This window comes from Juglans microcarpa x Juglans regia, chromosome 6D (assembly GCF_004785595.1).
Source record: "Juglans microcarpa x Juglans regia isolate MS1-56 chromosome 6D, Jm3101_v1.0, whole genome shotgun sequence".
Classification (NCBI taxonomy): domain Eukaryota; kingdom Viridiplantae; phylum Streptophyta; class Magnoliopsida; order Fagales; family Juglandaceae; genus Juglans; species Juglans microcarpa x Juglans regia.
Genome location: NC_054604.1, coordinates 2,923,376 through 2,942,345, shown reverse-complemented (window position 1 = coordinate 2,942,345; position 18,970 = coordinate 2,923,376). Strand labels below are relative to the sequence as shown.

At 31.2% G+C, this 18,970-nt stretch overlaps 1 protein-coding gene across 1 annotated transcript; it reads left to right on the top strand.

Moving 5' to 3' along the window:
- The first annotated feature begins 8,479 nt into the window (after positions 1-8,479).
- On the top strand, positions 8,480-17,492 carry LOC121268789 (homeobox protein knotted-1-like 6). The gene is made up of 5 exons (XM_041173051.1): positions 8,480-8,969; positions 9,792-9,914; positions 10,118-10,253; positions 16,750-16,985; positions 17,134-17,492. Exons 1-5 carry the CDS (start codon positions 8,658-8,660, stop codon positions 17,290-17,292), a joined length of 966 nt encoding a protein of 321 aa, XP_041028985.1. The 5' UTR covers positions 8,480-8,657; the 3' UTR covers positions 17,293-17,492.
- Positions 17,493-18,970: the final 1,478 nt, after the last annotated feature.

Genomic DNA, 18,970 nt, shown 5'->3' with positions numbered 1-18,970 from the left:
ATCACCAAAAAACCAACTTATACACGAAACTCCAATTACATGTACAAAATCCAGTAGACAATCACCCAAATAAATTAACTGTATATTGGGTGGGGTGCTACAGACCAAGGAATTGGAAAAAACAAAAAACAAAGACGCAAATTCAATCGATAAGAGCAAAACCCAACAAGAAAAAATCACCCAAAAACCAACTTAAACACGAAACTCCAATTACATGCACGAAATCCAGTAGAAAATCACCCAAATAAACAATAGGTAGCAAAGAGAAACAAGAAACCCTTGGCATACGGTAGACCCACTTACTAGATGGAAGCAACGAAGCTTGCGGGTTTTGAAGATTTCGAAACTGAAGGGGTGTTTCTGAACCCTTGAAGAGGGAAGGGGAAGGGGTGGGGGAAGTTTAGCAATGAAACGATTCGTTTTATCCTAAATAAAACGATTCGTTTCATTTTTATGTGCGTGAGAAGTCTCTATTCGGGCCTACACCTAGAATTTTTCTTAGGCTATGGTCTTTTATTGTTGGACCTATTTATTTTATGGACTATGCTACTGTACAACCAACACTTACAGGTGGCGTGACTGCTTATCATTTTGTTTTTTTTAAATATATTTTAAACATTCTTTAATTATTTTAAAAAATACATAAATTCATTATAGTAACTTTTTAAAACATTTAAAAAAAATTATAAATAAATAAATAAAATACACATGCGGTCAAACCTATGGGACAAACCAGCATTTTCCTTATTAATTTCTCAATTGGAATAGGCTACAAATTCTAGTTCTCATAGGCAGTAATGGTGATTTTCATCCTTATTTTTCTCATTCTAAAAAGAATGACAATTCTAAATGGTCTCACTAATATTATATTTTATATTTCTATCTCGTTTTCATCCCACTTTATAAACGTGACACTGCTCATTACTCTTTAATCATCTCTTAATTTTTTATAAAAAAATAATAATTTAAAAGTTGATTAGCAGTATCATCTCATTATAATTTATAGCGGGATAAAAACGAGATCATGGCGTGATATATAAAATCTTCACTCAATAGGTTCCGAAACTAATTGAAGAAAGGATAATCCCAAGATGGGCCTCCAAACCTATTGAAGAGAGAAAATAATGGGCCCCAACCAAAATAAGAGAGAATCCCAATATGAATTATTCTAAACCCTTGGCTATCATTATAAGAGTATTTTCATTGGCTTAACTAAATTAATCTTTAAAATTTAGTTAATATCATACTTTTTTAATATTTTTTCATTCCATTTAAATTCAATCCTTACATTAAATTAACCATTTACTCTCTATATAATAATAAAATATTATTAATTAATAAGTTTTTTATTTAATTTATTTGTATCACATTTTATAATTTTACTAATTTAATATTAATAATTATTATTCTAATTAAATTAATATTAAAAAAATCATATTTTCAAAGGTCATTTAATGCTAATAACCAAAAATTGAGATTAAACTTATCTAATATTTTATTTATATTTCTTATTCACTAACCAAATATCTCGCAACATGCCCATTTCAATGTCAATAAAAAATCTGCACTTACATAAACACCTACAAGTGGTTTGAGTGAGAAATTAGTATTTTAATATTTAGTAAATCAATTGTGGTTCTCTAAATTGTTTTAGAGATGCCCAATTCAATGTGGAGTATTTTTGGCACAGATTATCTAAATTTTAGCCATTCTTCAACTTTGACTAAGTCAATAAGGATGCTTTAAGAGAGTTCAAAAACTAGTTAAAGAGGGAAATCTTAAACGACCATAAAATCATCTTCTTGATCACTAACTAGTGCAACGTCGATCAGATTTAGGTCATATTCGAATACAGAAACAGTTTCATCTCATCTCATCTTATCATATCATTACAATTTTTTTAAGTTTCTATATAAAATATAATAAAAAATTTAATTTTTTTAAATCTTAAAATAATAATAATATTATAATAATATTTTATTTAATTTTTAATTTTTATCTAAAATATCACATATCATCTCACTATCGAGCTACTGGACAAAATTGCACACAGAATCTAGCAAGAGGGAGGACGAACCTCATCATATCAAAAGTGAAATCAAATTATCAAAGTATGTCTATGGATACATGGCATTTATGGTGATCGTGACGGCGGACTAGAAACTCCATTTGACATGCACAAATATGCTGTTAAAAGATTGTCATTTGTCGGGTCATGTATACCCCTGACAACACGTGTACCATGAGAAAAGAAAATTATTTCCTCTGGAAAAAAAAAAAAAAAAAAATCCAAAACATAAGATAATGAATCATATTAATATGGATAAAAGATATTTATAATTATAAATTAAGTAATTATTATATAATCGTTTAAAAAAATAAATAAAATATATATTCATATAAAAAAATTAAACTTTTAAAAATAAATTTTATTATTTTTAAAAATAATTAAATAATATTTACACATTTCATAATTATACGTAAAATTAGGCCTTAATATGCATCTGCGCGACTAAGACCAAGTGGGTGCCAATGGCATCAACAGCATAGTGTTGCAAAGCATTAGGGCTTGGTCTTTGCAGACCCACAACGACTGCAATAGGCCCAAGTCGAGAATGAGACTTTGAATTCTGACTCTATTTTCTACAACAAACCTAAGGTAAAAGGAAGATTCACTCGACCTAAGACAAACACTTAGTGAGCAGGAGAAAGAGGACCCAACTCAAAGTTTTAAGAAATTTTCTATGCTAAGAACAATATGCACTAAGATGATATTCCAAGTTATAATAACACTTTGTATCTAAGAAAGTTTGATATGTTTGGAACATAATAGGTATTTGGAGTATTTAATTTGGACTTTAAAGAGTTCATGCTGATAGATAAGCATGAAAAATGAAGCAAGTCCCGTTGAATTAGACCTTTGGCAGTGGTTGAAACGACAAATTCGATCTAATGCATTATTCGTTTTATAATTAAACAAGATCATAGAATTGGCAAAAGTAGAATTATAAAGTTAATTAGAATGAAAGTCGGTGTGGTTTTTCTAATTTGGCCATTGTTGTGTTGTGGGATGAGATGATCAAAGGTTCGAATATGAGACAAAATGTAGTGACATTCTTTGCAAATACAAATGATACCAATTTCGCATACAGATTATTATATATCCCTTTTTATTTTTATAATATGATTATATTCCAAATTAATTCCTCTCTAGTCCTTTTGTGATATGGGAATTGCTTATGGGGAAATCTATTTTTAAACTTTTAGGAATCGTTTGTTTTTATAACTATTTTCATCGCATCTCATATTATCATTACAATTTTCTTAAATTCGCATATAAAATAAAATAAATAATTCAATTTTTTCAAATCTCAAAATAAAAATAATATTCGATTTTAATTTTCATCTCAACTCATCTTATCTGTGAAAATAAACGAGTCTGTCTTTGGGAAGAGAGTTTCTTACCCTCATTCGGCCATCTACTTTGTTGAACCATTTAATTTGCCTTCATTGTTTTAGGGTTGTGATATAATTTATTTATTATATTTTGAAGAAAGTCGTCAATAATGATAGTATTTATTTATTTAAATGGTATCGAAGATTGACTGACTGCCTTCAGTCCAAAAGTTATGCTTTATTACTTCCTAGTAATAAACAATGTAAGTGGCAGTAGTCATGCACCATCATGCATGGAGGTCCACCAACCATTTAGAAGATCATTTTCAATTCAATTCAACTTCATCGTCATCTTCTAGTAATATTGCAAGTAATTTCTTGTTACTTTTCGAGAATTATACCGTCAACGCGTCTATAATTAATAAATCTGTGCAAGATTTGAGGTTCGCGAGAGTCAGAAACAGAACCTATTTTGATTATGTCCAAAATTACAAGATCTTTCGTTTGAATGGTAGACTTTAACTGATTACGTATTCACGACAAGTAAAGTCTAACAATGTATTTTCACACTCATTGTTGCATTTCTTTTTTAAAAAAAGTTTTGTTACTTGTCATTCTCATACACTATATTTTATTTTATTTTTAAATTAATTGAATTATTTTACTCATCATCTATATTATATATTTGATTAGAGTAAAAAATAAAAAAAATGTGATGTCTGGATATGGAGATGATGAATATAATTTTTATTCCAAAAAATAAAGTTTACTTTTCATGTATTAGTTAGCCTTTCATTTGAAATAAAGAAAATAATCATTGAAGTGTTTTATTTCATGATTTTGAATATGGTTACTGGTTAGTAACTTTTATGCTCCAATAATGATTAGAATATAATAACATATAAACTGGCAGATACTCTTCTATTTTAGCACGTTAAAGGGAAAGTGTTTGACTTTTATTATGCTGATAATGATGAAGGAAAAACATGGGATCGGGGGGTGTGGGGCTTAAATAATTGAAAGGTAAATGTATTTGTAGTTTTAGGTTATATTTTTTTTAAAAGTAATTAAATATAAGATTTATATAAAAAATATTATTTTTTAATAATAAATATTATATTTGTTTAAAAAAAATATCTGTAAAGAAGTCTTGAATTGAGAAAAATTATGAGTCTCATGTGTAAAGATGTTTTGAGTTGAGTGATATTTAGTGATTTGATAATTAAGTGTTTAGATGATAGTCTTAACTTAAAATTAGATTGAATTAAGTTTATCTCAACGTTCCAACATCAACTTAAGATGTATATTTTTAAAAAAAATATTTAAATCTAAAATTTGTATAAAAAATATTATTTTTTTAATAATAAATATTATATTTTTTAGCAAAAATACGTGAAATTTACACATTCACTTTATTTAATATGAGAAAATATATTTACAATCGTGAATTGTGTAATCGCTGCTTAATTATTTTGAAAAAAGTGAATAAAATATGAGTTTTACATAAAAAAATTAATTTGTTAATAATAAATTTTAATTTTTTTCAAAACAATTACATAAAATTTATACATTTTATAGTTATATGTAAAATTATTTATTTGATATTACTCTAATAAATTAAGGTTATTGTCTGGAGAATAAATATTGAAGAACTGCGAGTACTGCCTACAGCTACTACAACTGTGCATAAGTGTTTTAGCAGAATCCCAAGAAATTAATTTTCGTCATCGAACGTTACTTTGGTCATTCAATAGTCACGTCTCTCTCTCTCAAGTCACATAGCGTATGTAGTGGGCGACTTCTGATTTTATTTTTTTGGTTTTTTCGAAGTCTTTTTCGCAGTGGTCTTGAACCAAACAGTCAGACAGATACTGATTCACTCACTCTTCCTTGGTGCGAGTGGGGGCTCCTCTTGTGCGTGCATCAACAGCTTCCATCCTGCAAATTTGTGCTCACTCCTTTTTAAAAAAGATAAAACTTATTATTAAAAAATAATTTATTTTTATATAAATTATATTTATTTTTTCTAAAAAAAGAAGTGTGCAAATTTTATTACTACAAATATTATTTTTCATATATATATATATATATTGTCTTGAGAGTTTTATTATTTTTAATTATATTATTAAATTGGTTATATTAATAAATGTGATTGAGGATAAGATAATATTGATGTTTATAAAGATAGCAATACTGTTCTTTTTCGTTGATTTTATTATCTTATGTCACCCGTGTTGATGCAATTCAATTTAAATGATTTCATAAATCAAATATTTATATGGAAAAAACCACTTGCAGTATGTAAGGTAATGAAATTAGGGGTTGTTTGGATACAAAAAAACATATATCTCAACTCATATCATATCATCTAATCATTACAATTTTTTTAAATTCTGACACAAAATACAATAAACAATCAAATTTTTTAAAATCTCAAAATAAAAATAATATTAAAAAATTACATTTTAATAATATTTTATTCAATTTTCATTTCATCTTAACTCACAATTCAAATCTCCCCGAATAATAACATTTATAGTATTCACATACTTTCACGCTGTGTCATTAGTCACGATTGGTAACAAACAAAAAATAGTTGGTGCGATGCATAATCTTAAGCTCTGTTTAAATGCTAAAAGTATATCAGATTATCTATGAATAATAGTGAAATTGTTTGTGAATAGTAGTAAACTGTTTGTAAGTAGTAATGAAGTATTTATGAATAATAGTAAAATTAGTCTGATAATAGTTTAGTTTCCAAACATACACTTAATGATCTTGTTTTAACCTTTTGATAATTTAGGTATATAATATCTTGATATGAATCTTTTAAATATCATGTTATAAATTGGATATTAGTTTGTGAATGCAATTTTTCCCCCTTTCATATATATACTTTCCTTTGTTAACAATCAATTATAATACTACTCGGAGAGGGCGTATGACTAATGATGCAGCCCATAGTTTGGCAAGATTTGCATGGAATCTAGATGATTTGATAATTTGATGGGATTTTTTTTTTTATTGTATTTCACAAATTATTGGATCTGATTCTATGACGTAATTGCTTTGATGAAGAATAAAACACAGTTTCCTTGTTATATATATATATATATATATATATATATATATATATATATATATATATATATGTATATAAACCCTACCCGAAAGCCATACATAAAAGCTAGTTAGGTAAAATGCATTACCTATATAAAAGAGGACTAATCTGGCTAGTCTTACTTGGCATTGTATAGATAAAAAGGTCTCGGTTGGTGAGTCCATGCTAATGTTTTTGATCTTTTTTTTTTTTTTTTTTTTTGTGAAATTCAATAATAGGAAAATAAGAACACAAACCCATCAACGCAAACAACAAGATGCCCTAAGAGAGCATTCAAATAAAAAAGTGTAAAGTCTCTATAAGTGTAGATAAATACAATTATTCATCATAAATTTCGTCATATTCGATTATTTACATTTGAAATCACTTGAAATATATTCATATAGTAATATTATTCTAAAAAATTATAATAAATGATTGTATTAATTTAATAATAACTTTTTGTAAGACAATAATAGAAAGTGCACGAGAAGTAATTTGAGTTTGTAAATTATATGATATTTCAAAGATAATAATAGAATCAATATAGTTCATAAAAATGTGAGTTTTTTTTAATGTCCAAAGACAAGGATGTACCCACAAAAGTTACTAAGAAATAATAGGAAATACTTTAGTCACGAATGAATTATATAAAAGTAATCATACAAATTGATGTGCTTAGATGTAGTTTGTCAGATTGTAAAATTACTTTTATTATAAAATAAATCTAATAAATCAGATAAAATTAAGTCAATTTATGAGATTATTTTGTATAATTACTTTATAAATCTAGCACTACTAAAAAATAATTGTATTCAAACGTACTTTAGTTTGGAAAGAGTTCTGCTACTGGGTACTGATAACTTGATAAGTACATTTTTGTTTTTATTTTGTTTTTATTTATTTTTAAACATTTTTAAATATTTAAAAAATATTTACAAATAATCACTTCCTTAATTATTATTTAAAAAAAAATCACAATCACAATTAAATTATGGTCAACTTAGAGCATTCCCATATCACTGTTATCCCTAAATTATAGGTCAGAATTTAGGGAGAAGCTTAAAACCTCTTATCCTATTTCCTATTTTAAGATTTTGGTTTAGGGGATGAACAATGGTTTCCTAAATACAGTGGTTTCCTAAATATAGGGAATCACTATTTATTATCTAAATCATCTTTTTTAATATTTTATTCTAATAAATAAAATATATTCTTCTTTTAATCAATTACATTTTTTCTTATATTCATATTTATTATAGTTTTAAATAATAATTTTAAAAATAATTTAAATAATTACTAAAATATAAAAATAATAATTTTAAAAATATTATCAAACCCGTAAAAAAATAATTTAAATTTTTGTTTAAAATATTCACTATAGTAATAGTTCAAAATATAAGAAAAAATATTAAGTAGTTAAATTTGCAAATAAAAGTGAGAGAAAAAATTAATAAAGAAAGAATAGAAAAATATTATTTTAATAGAAAAGAGAAATGATAGAGAATGAGATGTAGAAGGTTTTTAAAAAAGAAGTAAAATTTAGGATAAAATTATAAGAAGTGTCATTTTTAATTAAAATTTAAAGAAAAAATTTTCTCTTTGAATGTTGAAGTGAGTTGAGTTAAGATGATAAAATATTATTAGAATATTATTTTTTAATATTATTATTATTTTAAAATTTAAAAAAATTAAATTATTTATTATATTTTATATTAAAATTTTAAAAAAATATAATAATAAATTAAGATGAGTTGAAATAAACTGATGATCTAAACGAAAAGAATAAGATGTGAATGCTTTAAACATTTTAATAAATAAAAAGCCAACCTACGTCAAATTTTGAGTGGAACAAAGCTATCTGCGTCCACCTTGACTCTAGTACATACATGGAAATGGGAGTGGAACACCACGCTCCGCACAAAGAGCGTGGTCCCAGTCGTCTACATGGACTGAACACTGAAAAGAGTGCTCTCTTCTTCTTGTTTGTAATTGTACGCTAAAAATTTACGCTTCCCAAAGAGAAGAGACCACTCACTCACTCTCACACACCCTCCTCCTCCCTTCCCTTCCCTCTCTGCGCTACTATTTTATTCAACTCTCTCTCTCCCACTTTCAAAACACAATTACACCCAGTTTTATACCTCAATTCTCTCTCGTTATGGATGAACTGTACGGACTCCATTCGACCACTACCGACTACTCCGTGCAGCCTTCAATGGATAGCTATTTCCTGACCAATTACCAGTCCTTCCCGTCTCCGGTTGTCGGTTTCGGAGACCGGATGCCAGTCTTTGGGCCAGACCGGTTGTTATCAGGTTCAGCATCTTCGGCCGTGTCTGATGCTGCTTCCATGGTGGCCGAAATTCAAAGAGGAGTTTCAGACGAGGAAGTTTCCGGTGCAACAAGAGCGAAAATTGTCTCCCATCCTCTATATCCTAAACTTGTCCAAGCTTACATCGATTGTCAAAAGGTGAAAGAGCCTCTTTTTTTTTCAGAGAAACGTTGTGTTATGTCTCTCTCCGTTTGGTTCCTGGGAAAACGTACGAAAAGTATTTTTTAATGAAAAAGAAAGAACCTCGTGATATATCATGAAACCGAGTTTTCTCTTAACTAATCGAAAAAGAAAGAACCTCGTGATATATCATGAAACCGAGTTTTCTCTTAACTAATCATTTTCTTGACGTTCGGTTTTTCTCAACCAAACGGAACGTAAAGTACTTAAAAGGAAAGTTGAAGTCGGCCTCTTAGGATGACCGTCGTTTTGACTATCGAGTTGTCGTATTCAGGAACCTCTGGTTGCGTCCTAATTTCAGTGTTAAATTGTTCGTTCCTACTACAGATCCGAAAAAAGTGTGTATACAGTATACGCATATAAATATCGTCCTTTCCAGTTATATATGGGCTTCTAAGCTTCTCCTTTCTTTCTGCCATGGCGGTATTTCCCGTCGTGAATGGGATCAGTAGAGACTGTATTCTTTACCTCGCCACCTGAACATACTTCCCATTTTGGTTTGCCAAAATCCCCCAAAATCACGTATTTTTCCATGGCTTTTTTTTTTTTTTTTTAAATTTCTTTCATATCTTCTAAAGGAAAAAGGAAAGAAGATTTTTTAAAAGAAAAAGAAAAAACAAAGTAGAAGAGGCTTCAGTGGCTTTGCCAAACTTTATTTTCTGTGATGAAAACAGAAAAAAAAATACATTCATATGATCCTACTAGTGGCCGAAATTTGGAGATTTTGTGGTATAAAAATGTAATAGGGTTTTCTTATACTTCTTGTGTTTTTTTTTTCAGGTCGGAGCACCACCGGAGATAGCGGACGTGTTTGACGAAATTCGAAAAGAAAGCAACCTATGTTATAGGGCACCCGTTGCTTCATCTCGCTTGGGTGCCGATCCAGAGCTCGACCAGTTCATGGTCTCTCTCTCTCTCTCTCTCTCTCTCTCTCAGGCAGACACAATTTTCCTTTGCATTGGACCCTAACCCTAACAAAACCTTTTCTAATTTAGCTTGCTGTCTATCTCTCTCTCTCTCTCTCTCTCTCTCTCTGTGAAAATGCCTTATTCTGAATTTCTTTCTTTTATCTTTGTTCTTAAATGTTGTTCTCTTTCTCTTTAAAGGAAACTTACTGCGATGTATTGGCCAAGTATAAATCGGATCTCGAGAGGCCTTTCGACGAAGCTACTTCTTTCTTGAACGATATTGAAACTCAACTCAACACTCTCTGTAACGGCGCTTCCAGAAGCTGCGTTTATGGTCTCTCTCTCTCTCTCTGCCTTCTTTATATATGAAATATGAAAAAATATATATATTTTTTTGCTTTGTCGAAATTTGTGCTGTGTTAATTTTTATATTTTCTACGTTGCTGCATCCATATTGTTGTTCTGGTAGGTTTTCACCTTTTTCTTTGCTATTCCAGTGGATTTACATGGCAACATTAGGTCTTTAGATCGGAAAGAAGAAGATAGGCGCACGTTAGCCAGATATCTTGTGCACGCTAGCACAGGCTCACGTGAAGAACAGTAAAATATACTATCTTTCATAGGTCAAATTCCCTAATTGGCACTGAATATATTACCTGCTGAACAAAACCCTAGAAATGGATGAGACTCTTTTTCTCGGAAAGGTGCCCCTATTCATTTCTGAACAGATGAAGAAGTTTTATTTATTAATGGGTAGATGATAGAAAGCCTTTTCATTTATTTCTCTTTTTGGTTGTTTCGATTTCTAATATCGAATAATTATCTTGAAGACAACAACAACAACATTGCAATCGAGGGCCTCGTAGAAGTAATTGAGTTTCTGGGTTTTGTGTCTCAAGCTTTTTTCTTTTAATTTCTTCTTTTGGTTCTTTTTTTGGAGCCCAAAAATTACTACAGTTATTTTTAGTAATTTTATGTCACTGTGGATCACATTGTTTGAGTGGCAGGTTGTGGATACCATAAGCCTGTGTAGAACTTATGCATCTTTTAAGCTGATTTAGTAATTTACAACTTCATATCAGCTTATATAAAACTGTCAGATCATGCTTGGACGTGCTGCTATCCTTCCTGTTGTTGTAGATATTTATTGACTTGTGTTGGACATTGGTTGGTTAGCTACATCTAGTCTCTCTTTCCATCTTTAGGCTGCTACCAAACTTGGAAATGAATTTCCCTAGGTGGGTGTCAGTTTTCTTACTTATTGTAGATCAATGAATAGTAATTTCTTACTTTTGTTTTAAACCCAGTTTTTGAAGTGGTTCTTGTGAATCTTTCCTTCCTTTCTTATAGTAGTTTAAGGGCAAGGTTGATTTGGTATTTCTTACTTGTTCTAATTCAATGACACGTGCTTCTTTGTGATTTGAAATGATCGTGGTCTTTTGAAATGTAGGTTCAGATCATGAGTTAGTTCATTTCTATAACCGTATCTTATAGATAAAAGGTAATGGTCTTGATGATGTCTGCTTTCAATAACTAGAGAGTTCAATCCAAGGGCAATGATAAAAATGAAACATGGGGAGAGAGCTTAGGACTGGATTAATTCTTCCATCCAAAATGTGGATATCGAGATCGAATGGTTTCTATGACAGAAAAAGAACTTTTGGGGATTTTTTGCTGGTAGCTAGTTTGAAGGTATGAAATAAAAATTGAACCCAAAGGAAATCTTATTTTCTTGTTAAAATCATGCACATCATTAACAAATAGATTCCTAAGAGAATCTTGCATTGAAAACAATTTATCATGTCAGGGTGAAGTACAGTGAGTGGGGTTTCTAAAATATTACATTTGCTCGTGTTTCATTATGGATCTCAGCTTTCTTTGAGACATATCTCTTTTTTTAAGGGACTTGATCACTGTTGATGTCCTACTTTCAAGGCTAGGCAGATGTTAGTATAATTGTAGAATCCATGGGCTTTTGTACTTGGTACAGATGGAATTTGCTACCACAATGTTTACTTTAGTACCACTTTTATCTTGTCAAGCCTATGAGATTGCACATATAGTACGGTCCCAAGCTATTTTTAGCATCACCATGAGAGAAAGCTGCTAATTCATGCAATATTTAATACTAGGGTGGCATGGAGTTTGTGGATTTTGTTTGGAAATAAGAGCCATTGATGTGGAAAGTTACTAATTAGTAAAAGTGGTTCAGACGTGTGAAAACTTTGTAAAGTTTAAATTTCAAAGGAATATATTGCAGACAAGGGTAGCATGGTTGGCTTTATATTGAGTTTTATAATGGTTTGATATGATTTTTGGTGTGCTTGAGCAGGTTCATTGAATTTTTTAGGAGACTAGTATATCTTAGACGTTATCCCTATGTGAACTTTTACACAGAAATGGGATTGACATATGTTACATTAATTGCTTGTTGTTGGCTGTTTAGGAAGTGCATTCTATTTTGAAGGTTTAAACTATGATCTTCTGGTTGATCTGCCACATTGATGCCCTCGTTAAACCCGTTCCACTCCGTCTCACCGTTAACATTATGCTGGTTTTCATATCATCTAAATTATAAACACCCCGCAGGGGGGTGTTTCATTTCATGCCCCAAAAGTGTCCTAGATTGGAGAGACTTGCTTGGTTGTGCCCATCTGCAAATGATTAACGTTTTTTTCCCTTTCTATGGGACATATGCAACTTAATAATCAATCTCCCACTAATAATATTTTTATTAATAGATTAATTTCTCACATATATTGGAAAGCTGTGCATCCTGTATTATTGGTAACCGGTCTTTTTCAAGGAACTAATATCTTTGTTTATTAACTTGTATCACTATATACGATGTAGATTGTCTCATGTATTTATCTTCTCTTATGGTTTGGGAACTTTAGTAATTGAAATTGATGATCTGCCATTATTCCTCGAGAACTAAACTCTCCATCCCTTTGTACTGATCTCCCCGTAGCTACCTCATTTATTTTTCTTCCATCTCCAAATTGTGTTTATGAAAAAAAAAATGATTTTGTGATGGCGGAAGCATCATTATCCCTACAAAAATGATTTTGGAAGGCATTAAACTAATGTTACAAGTATTTTTGCTGTTTGTGTAGAATTTTTATAGGTTTATACATGGTCATGAACTTCCATATGGCAGAAATTTTGTTAGGTTTAAAATTATTTTTGTTTATTCTTGCTATATCCATATATATGTATATGTATATGTATGTGTATGTTTATTTATATATATTATGTGTATAGTTAGGGTTAAGGAAGTTCAGATGATAGATCTCTAGAGGATTATGTGACAAATGAGAGAGAGAGAGAGTGAGAGAGGAGAGAGAGCAGGTTTCATTTGCATATTATTCATGTGTATTAATTATATTTGTGAGAATTAATTACGTTGAAAGGACTGATTTTCTTTATTTATTAATAGTGAAAATAAGGGAGGTTCTTTTTGCATCAACGATCGAGATTTGTTGTTTTCAAAATAAAGTTTCCAATATCGAGTTGTTTATAATCTCTGGAGACTATATTTCATGCATACCTTTCTGCAGTATCTTGACTATATAATATCCAATACCATAACTAGAAAACGCAAAAGAATGCATGAATACAAGCATTAATTAGAATATTGATATAAGTACAATTATTTTACATTCAGCTAATGAATTATAAATGGGTTGCAATTTGTTGACATGCATGATTGAAGTACTAGACAGACAAAGCAGATTAACATGATTGAAATTTTGAACCATGATTTGGGATAAATTAAATAACGATTGGGTAGTAAAGTATTCTGAGTTATTCTGTGAATAGTAGTTAACAATTATGAAAAAAGTAATGATAGAATATTGAATAATAGTGAATAGTAGTAAAAAGTAAGTAAAAAGTAATAATAAAATAATGAAGAATAATGAGGTATTCTCAGAAAATCTGATAATATATCCTTCTGCATGAGACCAAAATGCTAGAGAAACTGTTTTGTACGTTTCAGGTGTTCTTCGATCGACAATGTCTCTGCACTAGTACCCAGTTAGCTAGGTATTTTGCTTGCCTTAGTAGAGGGATTTATTTTTCCCTCTAGCATTCCTGCGAATGAACCCAATTTAATTATGGTATGCGCTGTGATGACTGAAACCAGAATTTTAGATGCAAGAGGAACTTGAAATTAGAGCGCCATTGTTTCTTTCATCCGTCTTTCCTTCTCTTTTTCCCCCCCGGTCTTGCTTGCCCCCTTCCAGATATCTTTTCGTGCTGCTTCAAGTCCCAGTGTGCCGGCCTTTTAATCTGTATATAATTTATATATACATATTATATATATATATATGTATATGAGTATGTTTTAAATAATTTACGCTATTTTTTTCCATACTTTACATATATTTTAAATAAAAGATATTTTTATAAAATACTTTAAAAATACATTCGCCTTACACGAGGTTTGTGGTGAAAATGTGTTTGCTTGTGTATCCTTATAACTCTTTCTCTCTCTCTCTCTCTCAATTCTTGGGTTACGATGTTCTGCAACGTGTTGTGGAGAAGTTGTCCGCGGCCTCGAATTGACTCCCGCAGTTCCCGCTGCTGCCAACTTTACCTGCAGTTGCAAATCTCAGCTCTAGCCATCGACCGACCGCTACTACTCCCCCGCCCAGGAATGTTAACTCTATTGGACAGTGACCGGTCGTCCTCAGCCCGTAGTTTCTCTGTCACGTACCCGCTCTTTCCCCCTGCGATAGTTTCTGTCACAAGGTCCAATGCACTAGTGATCAAATATCTGGTTTTTGATTTTGGTTTTAGCTTTGGAATAAAAAATGGTTGGTAGGGAGGGAATTAAATACCCTGCATGAACAAAAGAATGAAGAATTGTGTCTTGGGTACAGCCGGGATTTAGGGTTTTCTCTCTCGTCTTTGTAAGTTCGGGTGGTTGGTTGAGATAGAAAAAGAAGACTTGAATCCATTTGACTATTTGCTGAAATGGGCCAAAAATCTTGTTTATGTGTACCCTTTATCCCCAGATTTAAGGAAGGAAAGCAACGTATATATCCAGGCCAACGTGAGAAAACTCTAGGTTTTGTCGTCAGAAAGTTGAAAAGAAAGCATGGGCCTGCGGAGATTACCTATATCTTTCACTCGTGCTGTTGCTTTCCTTTTCTCTTTCTCGTTCTTGATTGCTGTACCTTTCAAAGACGCCATTTCCCATTTCCCACTGACTGCGATAGGACACAACGAACTTCCGAATATTTCTTTGTCTGTGTTCAGTCTTCCATCTCCCTCCTCTCTCTCACTTACTTTCTTTTTGCACTTTCTTATTGTACGTAAATATTGGTGTTGGTGGGTCCCGCCCATATTGTTATATCACATCCAAGGAAACATGGGATCCTGCTTCATGAGATAGGTGAGTTTGGTAGACTCTATTATGACTTTAGCTTACTATGTTGTGGGTCAGTGGGCCACTCTTCTTTTCTCTTTTATGTTTTTTATTTTTCATATTTTTACTTATTTTTAATTTTTTTTCCCGGGACAATCAGGGTGCTCCCGCCTCTGTCGGCCTAGGTTTTTTATTTTCACTGTTGTGGGGTTGTCGTTAAGTTGCACGGTGTTTTGTTCCTGTTGGCTACTCTTTATGGTTTGCTGTTTTTAGTTAAAAGTAATACGTGCACTTCTGAATTGATACATTAGTATGTATACATACATATTTATATATATATTGCCAATTTATATTTTTTTCTTTGACAAGTCAAAGTTTCTTTTGTCAAGAACTATATGAAAAAATTGGTGTTCTCTAATATGTAATTTATGTTATTATTTTTCAAATTAACAGATTATTATTGTTCGATGTCTTAGAATTTTTGTCAAGAGTGATCCTTACTGCCAATGAGAAGTCTATTGTTTTGTAACATTCATCAAGTTGTTTGTGAATCATGTTCTTGTTTGTCGAATCAATTAAGCTGTTTTTGGTAATGTGTGTGAGCTTTTTTGTATTCACAAAGTTGTCACGCCTACCGAAAACAGATTAATTGATTTGACAAATATGAGCATTTGCAAACAACTTGATTAATGGGTGACACATAAACACATGCATATATGGTTTTCTTATTCTTAAGATGATGACTGCCACTCTGGCAGTCTCTCTGTCTTGTACCATCCACGCTTGATCAAGTAAAGCAATCACATGCCATAACATAACATCAAATATCTTGTCTGTACAACCATGCATTCTTTGGTTTGCTAAACCACTTTGCATGTCATGTGCTGGTTGTTACCTTACATTTGAAACCAACTTTTGTGAGTTTTAATTCCTTTGTCATAGAGTGCTTATGCAATGCCAATAATAGGGTTACGAGATTTTGTAAAATTTCCTGCATTTATTATGGTTTGGAAAATAAGAAGATTCAGTGGTTTTTTTTTTTTGGGTACTTTGATAAAGGTGCGTGTTTTCATTTGACAAAAGAGCAATTTCTCTTCATAACAATGGTGTCTATGATGGTAGGATAACGGTATTCCTTATTCCTCAAAAGTGAGGAATATTAACAAAAAAGGTTATGGTGGAAAATAAGTATGTCCAGTAAATGTGGTGACACTATATTACATGTTCACCTGAAATTTACCTATATTTTTTGTACCTGTGACATTCTTCGAATGAACTTCTCTTGCTTAGATACCCCTAAATGCCTCATCATAGGATGTTCTTAGCATGTGATCCCCTTGGTGACTTCATTTTTCATGAACCCTCCATGATCTTGTTTTGATTTTGACCACATTTCTCTGGAGCATGTTCAAGTTAGGTTTTTGGTATCCTCTTATATTTTTTTCTCTCTTACCAGAGGAAGTATGTGGGTCATTGGATGAAGATGTCAGTGGAGGAAGAGTGGTGGAGGAGTGCCAGCCTACACACAATGATCATGAGCTAAAGGACAAGCTCCTGCGACAATATAGTGGTTATATCAGTAGCTTGAAGCATGAATTCTCAAAAAAGAAGAAGAAGGGAAAGCTACCAAAAGAAGCAAGGCAAATCTTGCTGGACTGGTGGAATATTCACTACAAATGGCCATACCCAACCGTAAGCATCCCTTTTGTAGTTGCAAAACTGCATGCTTTCTTTCTGCCGTAAGTTTAGAATTCAAATGTACTGGTGCTAGGGTTTAGGGTTTTACAGCAGGAATGATTTCAAACATCCTTGACAATTCTTATATGCTTTAATTATTCAGGAAGTCGACAAAGTTGCACTGGCTGAATTAACAGGCCTAGATCAGAAGCAAATCAATAACTGGTTCATAAATCAAAGGAAGCGGCACTGGAAACCTTCAGAGAACATGCAGTGTGCTGTCATGGACAGTCTCTATGGACCAATATTCATGAATGAATGAGATGGGATCCCTATCATTTTGTTGCTATATATATATATATATATATATATATATATATATGAGATTTTAAATGTATCGATCCGTTGATGTCGGAATTTTGGACTTGCATTTCCCATTTGCAAGTATGTATCTAAGATGCTCATCAATGTAGTAGTGACTCGTGTTGTATTCCACATTGATTTTTGAATTTTAGGTCACCATCATAATTGTAGCTATATATATATCATCCCTTCTTGGTGAAATCATAATCATCAATTACATTGTTGCATGCCACACGATCAGTTATGTTTTAAATAAAAATCTAAAGGAATCATTTTTCTTAGACATGAAATTTGAGGGCCAGGTTTTTCTTAAACCTTGTTATATTTTTTTAGTGGGTGCAAGCTCAAGGACTAATATATAAAAAAGGAGAATGTAGAAGACAATAGAATTATTCCTAGGTTTGGTACTTGATTTGGGTGTTTACTGTTTCCTAGGGTTTATGTATTTTGGTAAAGATATATGTACCAAGAGACTTTCCAATGTTATATTTATGAACTTGTGGAACCGAATGGATGGAATGAGACATTGGAACCTGAGAGAAGACAATGGGTTGAGGTCCATTGGACAAGATTATAAGTTACATTATTAGCAATTCGGTTTAATTTTGAAGCAAGAGGGTTGCTAGGGCTATCATGAAGGCCTCGTTTGAATAGTGAGATGATGTAAGATGATTTTATATGAAAATTGAATAAAATATTGTTAGAATATTATTTTTTAAAATTATTATTGTTTTGAAATTTGAAAAAGTTGAATTGTTTATTATATTTTGAATGAAAATTTTAAAAAAACTATAATGATGAGATGAGGTGAAACCGTTTTTATATACAAATGGACCAAATACCAATTCAATTAAAAGAAAATAAATAAACGCAAACTTAATTAATCAACATTGGATGGAACATTACTCATAAATTTTTATTTTCAAAATTTAAAAGAATATCCAATAGTAATAAAAGTGATACAGTTTACATATTAAGATAAAAATAAGATAAGAGTGTGGTTGTCAATATTATTAAAAAAAATTATGTAAAAGGCACTGTTCGTAACTTGTTGATATAACATTCAGTACGTCATTTTGTATAGAAATTTGCATGAAAAAATTATAGCAGTTATGGTTTTCCTTAGTATCAATATAATAGAGACATGATACTTACTTGCTACAGCAATTACTAAGTCGGATTGTCTGCTCCATTTAAGGTCGGAGCATCAAAATCTATGATTCACTGTCCACAAGACAGAATTAATGCAGTGAATTGGTTTGTCTTTTTTACATGCGAAATGGTTGTTTTGTTTCTCATATCATGGGCAGCTCCAAACAGTTGGCCACAAACTCTCTTTGAAAAGGGTGTTTTGTTAAGAACAAGGCTGACACTCGTGGTCTTAACAACCGAAAGGCAAAAACACTCTTCACTCTCAAGGATATGCCTTTCGGCATTGGATTCATAAAATTTTGCTTGGTGCTCTCAGTTGTATATCCTTCGGGACACCCCCGTCTTGTCTGCATTCACCTAAACACCAGCTTCATGCATCTCCTTCCTTAATTTTCAGCTGTTTTGAAAAATGATAAATATACGTTATTTTTTATAACACTTTATATAATAATATTTTAAAAAAAGGATATTTTTGTAAATTACTT

Excerpts from the sequence above, each read along its gene's own strand:
- LOC121268789 (XM_041173051.1), top strand. The coding sequence starts at position 8,658 with ATGGATGAACTGTACGGACTCCATTCGACCACTACCGACTACTCCGTG. Across the intron at positions 8,970-9,791 it reads CTTACATCGATTGTCAAAAG|GTCGGAGCACCACCGGAGAT; the intron begins GTGAAAGAGCCT and ends TTTTTTTTTCAG. Across the intron at positions 9,915-10,117 it reads CAGAGCTCGACCAGTTCATG|GAAACTTACTGCGATGTATT; the intron begins GTCTCTCTCTCT and ends TTCTCTTTAAAG.